Here is a 12,534-nt window from a genome sequence, read left to right on the forward strand (position 1 = left end):
GTGTGTGTGTGTGTGTGTGTGTGTGTGTGTGTGTGTGTGTGTATCTATCTATCTCATGTTGGCATGTTCTAAGATCCAAAAACACAAAATGTGAAGAAAATTACTATTTGATATGCTTTAAAAAAAATAAAAAATAAAAAAAGGTTTTCCGAGAGTTGCTGTGAAGCCAGTAGCTGCTCACAAGGTACGAACACACACCAATAAACTTGCACTTGCTCAGCTTTACTGTTAAACATTAGCAGGTAACGGACAACAAGACAACTAAAATCACTGGGGTTAACAATTATCACGCTTTTAACAACTTTCCAAGGGAGTCAGAAAGCAGGTGATTGGCCTAAAGAGGACAGCCCCGAAGAGGCTCCGGTATTTCACACACAATCCACGGGCGTAACAGTGACCCACATGTAGCAGCCAACCAGCCAGTTGGTCGCTCGTGGATGAGTTTGCCACTGGCTGATGTCTACTAGCCAGGAAACTCAGCCTCAGCGCCAAAGACACTCACACACTCACACTCACACACACACACACACACACACTCACACACACACTCACACTCACACTCACACTCACACTCACACACACACACACACACAATTAGGACTGACTCCGAAGGATTTCGAGAGGGTGGCCTCCACTGCAATAATGGGGGAGCTTTTGTGTCAAAGAGATGCTTGTTTTCTCCTCCTCAGGCATGAAAGAGAATTTGTCTTGCCAGCCAGGTCTATTTATATTCACAAGAGCATTGGGACAGTCACGTGGCTCACTGGGCAGTGGATATATACTAGCGATAGATTAGAGGGGCTCTGCATTAACTCTCAAACTGACACCACCATAGAAAAGAAACAACTTTAATTTCCATGAGCCTATCAGACACAGATCAGAGAGTGTATCACTGAGCAATACCAGGTGTGTCACAGCACTGGCTCTGCAGGGCACAAAAAGCACAGAGGGGAAAAAGTCCCTGACCATCACTTTCAGTTAGATAAAGTTGGTTGAGTGGTAAATGAAGGTGGGTGCATCGGCAAGCTGTGATAAATGGCCTGATATGATAAAATCAACATTCATTCTTTCCTTATGATGACTCAGAGTTGGCATCACGTCTATAAAAGCCAAAGCTTGAACAGGTTCACTCACTTTGCAGTGGATTGTTATGCCCTGAAGTAGAGGACACGCCTAATAGCAGTGACTCACAAATCAACAGGCAAGCCTAGTCTGTAAACACGTTATCTAAATACTGTTGGTTTAACTTGACATACATAAACAAGCTACCTATCACATAAATGAGTGGATATTATGTAGTGTTAACCCTTATCCATATACCTTAAACAAGGTAAGATCAACCATTATACTTCAAGTTTTCCAACAAATTAGAGAAATAAAAGATAACAGTCCTCTCACACCTGTATACACCCAGGGAGAAATAAATTTCAACTAGTTCGGTCTTAAATTCTTATATTGTCACAAGAATACACAATAATAATAGATGACACACCTTGACGAGATGAAATAGTTGCAGGTGCTGTTTAAAGATGTCCATCTTTAGGTTAACACAGACAGTTCCACTGTCACATCAATCCAGTTATTTATGGTAGATACATTTTCCATCCATCTTTTGGTAATAGCCTTTTTCTCTGCTGCTATCACTATATATTTATTGATGCCTTTCGCTGATCAAAGTACTTCTGGCAAAGTCCAGCCCAGATATAAGCTCTTTAAGGCAGATACTAAATCATTTTCACGGCTTTTTTCATGTCCTTTTTGCCCTCCAAATACAGTAGGATGCAAAGGTCTTGAGCCACCACTGCTGTCTATATATTTGCTTCCAAGGAACCAGGTTTTCTTATCATTTTTAAAGTGAACTTGAGCAACAGTTCTCCAGGATTTGTGAAGTTCTATCAAATTTTATATTTTTACATCAGAGGGTTTTGTCATTTTCAGTCCAGTCCTTGTACCAGATTTTTCAGAGGAATGTTTTTTGTTAAGCCACATAGCACCGACCTATGAATCAATCAAGCATAAAAAAGGCATTTTATGTCTACACAGACAACTTAGCAAAGAATCTATGTAAAATATGAGAATAACAGACTGTTGTAACGCATCATTTGTTCCCGTTTCTTTTGTTAAATCTACCAAAGCTACCAAAGATAGCACAGGCTGACAACACAGCTTGATTTCTAAAGAGCTATTAGCCAAAGGAGCAGTGCATCATTGAGTGTCTACAGGCATCTACAGTGGAGGCTGTGTCGTGGTTTAGAGCTGCATTTCAAACAGTGGTCTTGTTGAATCTACCATCAGATGAAGTACCATCAGATTTTGATCAGTGCCATCTGGAAAGCCCTGACTGGCAACGGCTTCATTTTTCAGAATGACAATGATCCTAAACACACCGTCAATGCAGTAAAAACATCTAAAAACATGGGATCATCTAAAGGAAGCCAGTATCCAAAGAAGAGCTTTAAATGTCCTTCAAGAATCCCAGAGAACTACTTAAAGGAGAGAAAGCTCAGGCTCAGAAAAATAAATACTGACTTTCAAGCTTGTTAAAAATTACAAACTCTGTTTTTGTCTGTTTCCCATGTTATTAACGAAATATAAAGAAATGAGCAGATACTCAAGACTTTTTCACAAAACTGTCATTTAACAGGACCACGTTAGTGATATTTCAGCCAAATATTAGCACTGTACTTTTATTATTATATATTATTAATATATTATAACATATTAATAAGCCAATGAATACGATATTAAAAATGAAGTAAATGTGTTATTCATTGTTTCTGAGCTATAGTTGGGTTCCTAACTGTTAATCATTTCCAAGGAACATCAAATTGAATGTTTCAAGTATCATCTTGTTATTTCAGTCTCAAACTCACATGCATAATTCAGTCGTTGATTTCTCAATCCAACCTCACATCACGAGTGAACTCGCTCAACAAGTTCAGCATCTTTGACAATATAAAGTGACTTTCTCACACCAAAGATCTGCAGGTCTTACGAGCTGATGAGTGGGATGTCAATATAGCCCCTGGCATAAATTTTAATACGATCTTGTGTTTTTTTGGCATGCCTCAACATGTACCTGGGGAACATAAAAAAGTCAAGCTGACTTACCGCACACACCCACACCACTGTGTCCTGGTACTTAATGAGACCGTTTGAATAATTCAGCCAACTATAGGCCCAGAGGAGGGAAAGGGACTCCAGCCATCATTAACTATTCACAGAAGCTGTATTACGTCAAACTCACATGTGCAAATATACTGTTTACACACAAACACAACAAGACCCTTACCAGATGAAATGCCCCGGCTCTGAATCTACAAGCGGGGAGATGAAAGCTTTTGGGATTCTGACCTTCTGGGTCCTCTACAGAGATCAAACACAAGCACAAACTTGTGCAATATCCACTACAATATGTAAACACAAAAATTATAGCATGGTAAGAAAAATCACAAGACTGCTCAAATCCAATTCAAATGCCGTAAGAAATACAAGACGAATGACTTAAGCAGTCTCGCAAACAGCGCTGGAAAATAAACCATCTTTGTCGTTTATAATCAGTCTTTAATATAATTACACCGGAGTGCAATGTGTCCTTTTTAGACACTTTAGTGGCTTCATTAATCTCTTAAAAGAGATAGAAATCTGTCAGACAACAGTCGCTTTCTCGGTCACACTTTTAGAGCTTTATTCAGACATGTTTAAACGTGCACACACAGCAGTGACAGAGAAAGCAGTGATATTTTACATATGTGCAAAAGAGTTGTCATGCTTTGTGGCAACGAGCATTGTCGGTTGTACTTCTGAATGTGTGTGCACCATCCTGAAGCTGAGAGAAAGCTACACCCTATTCACTGTGCACAGAGACAGCTTTCTCCTCTGGATTGGGACGGACAAATATCTCAGGCTTATTGTACTTTGTGAACAGACATCGTTTTAATGTACTGTTTATGTCATGAGCAGCTGTAATGCTGCGCATGCCTGCTCACTCATGCAAATGGACAAAAATTAAACTGAAAGGTGCTAAAAGAGACCTGCCAAGATTGCTTTTCAACTTGTGTGAAAATCTGAAAGGGGTGTTGTTTCACATCTGGAAACTGGTGAATTTAGATGTGATCAGATTAATGGAAAGCAGTGCAAGTCCAAGAGGAGGTTTCCACAACAAAACAAGCTAAATTTGTCCAGGCTCTGTTAAACAAAATCTGTCAGTGATACAAGAAATGTTACCATTCTGTTCTATATAATATGCCCTTTATTAAAGCAGATGGAAAATCTCATCAAGATTGAAAACAAATCTCTTTTTCAAGAGAGATCTGTCCAAGAGGGGAGAAGAAACCGCATCAAATGTAAATATAAGAAATGAGTACAAGTGATATTCAGTACAGAACACAAACAGTAACATGGACTCGGATCATATGCAACAACATATCAAGAACAAGAGCATCAAAACAAATCACACTCACACTGAAGAGAGCCATTTTCTCAATCCTTTAAAATGGACAAACTCCCCCACACTTCTAACAATTTCAGCTCTTTCTGTAGATTATTCCACAAAAAAGGGGTTAGAGGAAAGAAAAGGAAAACCTTGTTTTATGCAAATAAAACAAGACTAAACCATTTCACTCGATGGGATAAACACAGCTTTTAAATACATGTCATACACTTCCATAAATGAAGTTAAAAAAAAATTACTCCATTAGCTGAGTTGATGGGGAGATTTGTCGCATGTCATTACCTCCTCTCTCCCTCGGTTTAATCTAGATAATCAAATACACAATAAAGACAAACAAAATCAAAGTATCGGGGCTGAAAGTAAAATACTGATGACATCATGCTGCGAATGCTTTACGATATCAATTTTACCGCATTTCCACCTGCTATTCGCAAGAGATCATTGGAACATCTGTAAGAAGCATGTAGTAAGAGGCCTGTTAGAGTAAGAAGTTGAGAAATGAAATCTGGGTAAAGATTTCATCTTTCCAGTCAGTGTAAGGAGCCTCTTATTCCTCATTTTACACCAGAGCAAAAGGCACCTTAAAAAGGCACGCACTGCAACACATGTTCTTCCGTTTGAGGAAGTGTCCATCACATGTCTCCAATCTGCCTTAAATTTAGCACTGTTTTGACTGTAACAAAAACAACTGTTTGCTGTTTAACACACTGAGAAATAATAAAAACACCTCAGAGACATTGTGAAAACCTTTATGACCTAAGTATCGTACAGAACAGCTGGAAATATTTTTTCATTTTGACTATAAAATTACAAAATAATTCTCATCTTTCAGGAATTTAGAGATTTTTTGCATCTAGCCCAAAAATGGTCGAGTAGTTCAGGTAACATGAAGCCCACACCGTAAAATCTAGGCGGAGCTGATTTTTCTGTCTGTGTTCAGACAGCGTTACGTTGTGAATGCTTTGTGCTACGGTGATACACCAAATATCCCCGTAAAGCTCGCCTTCTCCTCTTACCGGAACTGTCTGAATTTTGTCTCTAGCAAAAGTGGTAATGGAGTTACAGTCATTCAAAGAGCGCTGGACCGCGGGTAAAAATGAAAGAGTTTAAAGGGTGGGAGGAGAGTCCTCCTTGACGATTCATCAGACTTCGCCCTACATGCTGTCACTGATGACTAAGGTCAGGAAAGCAGGTAGCTAAGAAAGGCTTAGTCCATATTAGTGCTGACATGCTCTGCTGAGGGCCTTCTCTCCTTCATACACAAATGAACACAGCCTACTTCTGCTACATCTGAAGGATTGGCCCAGAAAAGAAGACTCTCTGCATACTGATCAGAGATGCAAACAGACAGCGACCCCACACACATATCAACAAGTGCACTCCATGCACTAGAAAGCGCTCAGAAGCAGATTGGGAGGAACTGCCAATCATTTCCAGTTGTATTGCAATGTCAAAACAGCACCTCGGCACGGAGCATCAGCATTAGCCGACAAACCAGAACTCATCTGTGCAGAATTTTGCTTGGGTCAGCGATTTCTCTCAAGCAAACTTGACAGACGGAAGGTGATATAAAGCAGGTAGGCTGGACACAGGGATGAACAAGACATGAACTTTTACCTCTGGCCCAGTAGAGAGATGGGAGGGCGTGCACTCCCAGTGGAAATACACACTGGGTGTCATCTTCTTGTGTGTATGACCAGTCAGCGGCCGTTCCCTTCTCTTCATATGGAGGCGGCTCATTCCAACGTACACACAAAGATCGGGTTCAGCTGAATGGCCTAAATGGCAGCAGAAGCTCCTGGCCACAGCGGCTCAGACCAGCTGAATGGTCCTCATTGTGTCCACCACAGTCACAGGGGGCTCGCAGAAATGAGTTGTTTTTTAAGAGGCCATTTGGCAGGCCAGTGTTCTTATCCGAGCAACACAGGAACAGGCATTTGCACTTGCTTCAGATGAGGGCTTGTTATGGACTCAAGAAAGACGGCCCATGAGGCACGCATCCAGTCACAAAGGGACTAACAAACTTATACATACATGGACGTGAAACGGACTTTATACCACCGCCCCCAACCCACTCTTTCCACTACACTCAGTGTCTCGCAGCTAGAATTTAAAAAGCATTGCATTCATAAGCCATGATGTCACACGAGCATGTGTTGAAGTCTAAGTGTCAACACCAGAATACTGGGAATTTGCCCGCTTCTTGTACCAACCGGTTTTTGAACCTCGTGTTTCTGACGGGCGCTCGTCAACAACAACAGAAATGCAGTTTTAAAAGCAGTTCCTGTTTGCAAGAAGTGCATTACTGTGCAAGTGCGTAACAGACCAAAAATAATGGTGACATGCTGTTAACCACAAAGATTAACCACAAGCAAGTTCCGATTCCGGTAAATAATCAGAAATAACTCTAAAACATGTACGGCCAACACAGGCAAAACATATTTGCATTTTTACTCTTAGTAAGTCATAAATATCAGTGTAATTTGCCATATTTATCATATATCATATTGCTATGATGCAAAACAACAAACAAATTTAACCCACAATACACCCTGAGATTTTAACGCTTGTTTAATATTATATGTTATGTCTTTGTTTTATCTGTCTGATGTATCTGATTCTTATCTGTACTTTTATTGTTTATATAAATGCTACCAAGGAACCAGAGAGGGCAGATGAAAATCAGCCTGTAATTCGCCAAACCTGACTCCAACTGCTTGTGTTAATTTTTGTACCATGTGTCCATTTATAGAAAATGAGCATAAAGATGAAGGAATAATTGGCAAACCTTTCTTAAATAACCTGTGATCTAATATAACATAGCGATCTTATAGACCTCAGTCTCCCCCTGGGGCATCTAAAGGTGTTGGCCCAAAATGACTCCCTTCCAACAAGAGTCCCTCTAGTCCCGTTTCATCGCTGTGGTGCAACGAGAGCTCGTGCTAACCTACAGAGGCCCAGCATGTTTAGTCCACATAACTGCGTTTTACTATATATGGATGTTTTAATCTATTAACGTGAAAGTAGTACTCACAGCCCTCCATCTAATTTTGAACGCGCTATTAAAGACAACTTCACTTCCTTTAATGGCGTGTTGTTTAAAAATGTGACATATCACTGCGAGACTAATGAGAAATTTCCACATACAGGTTGTACCCAGCCTCTCACCCAGTGAACGTCTCCTGCCTCCATGGAGTGGATGTACTGTATATACCACTAATGTTTTAAAGGGCTACAGTAACCAAAACAGAACAACTGCTGAGATTCATCAGCAGGTCAGGTCAGCACACTAAATCATTTTTAAATCTACAGCTGAAAACACCTTTGAGTAATGGACTAATATCTTTATTATACTCTGATCGAACACTTTGGTATTTTTATTGCAGTCAGTATCTTTTTACACAGTGTCATAACCCCCTTTTTAAGCCTTTATTACTCCCAGATATGAAATCATCATGTATTTACATCAAAACGCATGCATAACCAATTATAGGAGGGTAGCTATATATGATGCTATATTTAGAACAAACAATAACAAAATGCTATGGACGCTGTGGATAACTAGAGGGGTCACTGCACAGGAGGATTAGATTTAGCTGCATGTATGGGGGCCACAAAGCAGGGGAAAAGGAGGGGGTACTGTCACGGATGTGTGACAGTGTGTCATTGGTGGGGTAGTGGGGCAAGCAGCTGCTCTGGGGGAGGGGTTGATATCAGCCCTGCTTTGGATAAATGAATGGTCCCAATATTGGGGTGCATACACACGTGACAACAAGCCTCACATCACTGTGACCACAGGCACAGGGCAGTGTAGTATATGAGGAGGAGCATAGGCAGGTAAACCCATGATTCCAGTAATAACAGGGCTGCACAGGTGTGCAAGGCTCGGTAAACAGTCTACGTTATCACTCCGGTGAATATCACTGAGGTCACAAACTACGTGTGGTAACTACGGGCAGTCATACATGACAGACTGTATCTTCATATGACACCACGAGCGGATGATGACTATAGGCCTGCTCATCTGATTTCAACACCACTCACAGTGACTCACACTTTTATAGCAATCAGCCGGATTTTTTTCACAGATGAAAGTTGAGGTTTCAATTACGTCTAACTGGGAGCCATGTGGTTACAGCTGAATAAAATCAATGCAATATGAAGAAGTACAACTGGATAACAAGAAAAGGGGTACAGCCCTGAACGCCTTTCAACCAAGCCACACACACACATGTAGTGGTGTTTAGAGACACACATTCACACAGCAAACGAGAGGACTTCTGATCTTGTTAATCAACCTTCAGCTTTAAATGAGCTTCGAGAAAAAGAGGAATATAACAAAATAAACAGAAACAAGGGGAAATGGATGGAAGCCTTTCTCTTCCTCATGTACAATGCTGCTTGCCATGCACTGCTAGCTCATATGCCCACATCCTGCACTAGCACAAAATAAGCTAGGTGGCAGAGCCTGAGAGCCTGAAGCATGCTCTCATTCAAATTTTTCATAAAGAAAAAGTAGACGATGAGGATGAACCTCTGGTATAACCTATGCCGGTCAGCCCAGACAGCTGAGACATACACAGCTAGCCTGACAATCTGCTACAGCATCCCCCCCATCAGCCCCCCGCCCCTCCTTTACCTTCAGACAGCTCCAGATCCAACTCAGCCAACTGGTCTCTAACCTCTTTAGGCAGGGCGGACAAATCCACGCCGCGGTCCGCCATGGCTTCGCCGATAAACTCGAGTGGCGTCTAGTTGAAAAGAAACCAGGCTGTTGCGGGGAAACGTTAAAAAAAATAAAAACAAAACCCCTCCCTCAAGACACAAAACAAGCACCGGAGTGGGAGAGACAGTCCATCCGCACGGCTGGCCCTTCCGCCATAATGGAGGAAACTCACCAACGGCAACGGGCGGTCACGTGACTGCATTTACCTCGCCTGCGTGTGTTGATTCGCCGCATCCGAGAAGGGAGGAGGAGGTGGAGGTGAAGGAGGTGAGGGTCTCACCGACACCACTGCTCCCCCTGGCGTTTCAGTGGCGAACAGACACACACAGGGAGACACGGACACAGTCCCCGCCCTTCATTGAGTTCAAGAGGGTTAAAAGAAAAGATGAAATCTTCTTTATAAAGATGACTGAAGGTTTTTGGGGGGGAAATACAGGTTTCACGCACGAAATGCACATGTTTTGTGTGATCGTTTACTTAACTGTGCATGTATAAATCAATTAAAACGTACTCGACTTACTAAAAAAACTAAACCACAAAAACTGAAACTGGTGCAGCATCTGATTCCTGCTGTTAGCAGCTTTCTGGGACTCAGAAGATAACCTAATGGCCGATTTACACTACAGAGGTGCAACAATAGTCAATTTCCAGAGAGATCGGGGAGAGAAACTTTGCTGGAGACCAGAAATAGTGTATATTTGTCACACTTAAATGCTTTGGATCATCAAGCAAACTTTGATATTAGGCAAACATAACCTGAGTAAATGCAAAATGCATTTTTTAAGTATTGATTATGTTTAGCAATCAAACCTGCATAAAAAGGTAACTACCCCCTTTGTTAAATCATGAATTAAAAGGCTTTTCTAAGGATCCACGGTGAGAGCCATTAGCCACTTATGGAGAAAACATGGAACAGGGGTGAACCTTCCCGGGAGTGGCCGGCCTACCAAAAATACTCCAAGGATTCATCTAGGAGATCACAAAAGAACACAGAACAGCATCTAAAGAACTGCAGGGCTCATTTGCCTCAGTTAAGGTCAGAATGTGATGCTTAGTTGCTTCAAAATGACTTGCCCTAAGTGATGGACACATGAATTCTGCTCACTACCACAAAACCACATTTCTGAATGGCTAAAAAAACCCAACAATAACGAAATGAAAGTTTTGTTGTGGTCTAGTGAAAGTCCATGCTTAGATCACGTGTTGTTTTGGCATGACCTTAAACCGGCTGTTAATGCTCAAAAACCATCCGGTGTGGTTGAATTAAAACAATTCCTCAACAGCAGAGTGAAAGACTCAGTGCTAGTTATGAGAAATGCTTGATTGCAGTTCTTGCTGCCAAAGGTGGCCAATTATTAATTATTAATAACCAGTTATTATGTTTAGGGACAAACATGGGTGAAACATGTACGTGTGACAAATATGCAAAGGTATAATATTAATAATTTATAACACTGCCCAGTAATTTCCTGTTAAGAAATTACTGGAGGGTTTTTTCTGTTCTTGTAAAGAACAAACAGGAAGTGCCACACAGGCCTATATAATGCAGAGAGTCAGATATTTGAAAAAGCCACAACACATTTCTCTGGCTCTGACATGAGTTGAGAAGAATTTGACTTTAAGTCAGTCTTTGCAAAGTTCATGTAACACACAGTTGCAGTGCTGAAAACTGCCTCTGCATAAGCTCATAAAGTGACCTTGAGCACTTACGATCATCAGTGTGGCATCTTCACTGTAACCACGCTAAAAATAAATATTCCCTTCAGCCACTCCCGCAGCAGTTTAGGACTTCTCCAAAAAGTTCTGTTAATGTTTTTTTCTTCTTCTAGGAAACATGGACATTGTCTTGCGAGGAAAACAAGCTTCAAAGCAAACTGAACATAACAACTTAATTGCAGACTGCTGTCACTCTGCATTTCCAAAAATACTGGATTACTGGACAGCAAAACACAGCTTAAAAGCAGGGCCACAGCGAGCATTTTCTAGGCCAACAAGAACCCCTTCACACACCCATAATGTCACAGGTAGTTATAATTCTTTAACCATTTGGATTTTGAGTTAAATGTCTAAGTATATGGACTGTAAATGTACAGGATGGTTTAAACATTTACTGTTTTTTTAGTCCAGTCCTTGTACCTGAGCATTTCAGAAAAAAATGTTTTATTATTTTTGTTTGTTTGTTCCTTCTTGAGTTATCACATTCACTATATTTTGAGAAAAACTTGACCTTGAAATCGAGGTCACCAAGATTTTTAGCAGATTAAACCATGATATGAATTTCAAAATCTTACATCCCCTCGTTCTTGAGTTCACATTCACAAACTTGGATGTCCATGCCGCCTGTCCACCTGCTAGCCTGGCAGGCGGACAATACTCCATCAGCCTTTTATATCTAGCTGACGAATAAAACATATTTTTGCACCAACCAAAATTACTCCACGAGCACAGCAACAGCAGGTCACAAAAGAAACCAGAACGGCATTAAAGAACCGGATTCTTCACGTGTCAGTTAAGGTCAGAGTTCATGATTCAATAATAAGAAAGAGACTGAGCAAAAATGGCATCCATGAGAGAGTTCAAGGAGGAAACCACTACTGACTAAAGAGAGCGTAAAGGCTTGTCTCACATTTGCCAAAAAACACCTTGATGATTCCCAAGACTTTTGGGAAAATACTTTGTGGTCTCGTATTAAACTAACACAGTGTTTCAGAAAAGGAACATCATACCAGCAGTAAAAGAGGGTGGAGGTAGTGTGATGGTCTGGGGCTGTTTTGCTGCCTCCGGACCAGGAGGACTTGCTGTGGTAAATGGAACTATGAAATCTGCTGTCTACCAAAACATCCTGAAGGAGAATGTCAGGCCACCTGTTCATTACCTCAAGCTGAAGCGCACGTGGGTTCTACAGCAGGACAGCGATCCACAACACACCAGCAAATCCACCTCTGAATGGCTTAAGCAAAACGACATGGCCTAGTCAAAGTCCTGACCTGAATCCGATTGAGATGCTGTGGCATGACCTTAAAAAGTTGGTTCATGCTTGAAATTCCTCTAACATGGCTAACTTACAACAATTGTGCAAAGATGAGCGAACCAACTCATTGCCAGTTATCGCAAATTCTTGATTGTACACTGGTTGCTGCTAAGGGTGACCCAACCAGTTATTAGGTTCAGGGGGCGATCACCTTTTCACACAGGGCCATGCGGGTTTGGATTTTATTTTCCCCTTAATAATAAACACCTTCATTTAGAAACTGCATTGTGTGTTTAATTGTGTTATCTTTGTCTAATATTTAAATCTGTTTGATGATCTGAAACATTTAAGTGTGACAAACATACAAAGTAGGAAATTGGGAAA

General features: G+C 41.1%; 1 protein-coding gene across 3 annotated transcripts in view; it reads right to left on the bottom strand.

Moving 5' to 3' along the window:
- The window catches only part of dip2ba (disco-interacting protein 2 homolog Ba), a 42,872-nt gene extending 33,479 nt beyond the window's left edge, over nucleotides 1-9,393 (bottom strand). For 2 of the 3 annotated variants that reach the window (XM_005914835.3, XM_005914834.3), the window contains exon 1: nucleotides 9,093-9,392. In XM_005914835.3, the coding sequence (XP_005914897.1) occupies nucleotides 9,093-9,177 (85 nt within the window). In that variant the 5' untranslated portion in view covers nucleotides 9,178-9,392. Of the gene's footprint in view, nucleotides 1-9,092 lie in introns of all 3 variants that reach the window. The other variant, XM_042228022.1, reaches the window with a different exon arrangement.
- Between the last annotated feature and the right edge of the window lie 3,141 nt (nucleotides 9,394-12,534).

Source organism: Haplochromis burtoni, unplaced genomic scaffold (genome assembly GCF_018398535.1).
Source record: "Haplochromis burtoni strain Fernald_Lab_line unplaced genomic scaffold, NCSU_Asbu1 Contig_9, whole genome shotgun sequence".
In the NCBI taxonomy this organism is placed as follows: Eukaryota; Metazoa; Chordata; class Actinopteri; order Cichliformes; family Cichlidae; genus Haplochromis; species Haplochromis burtoni.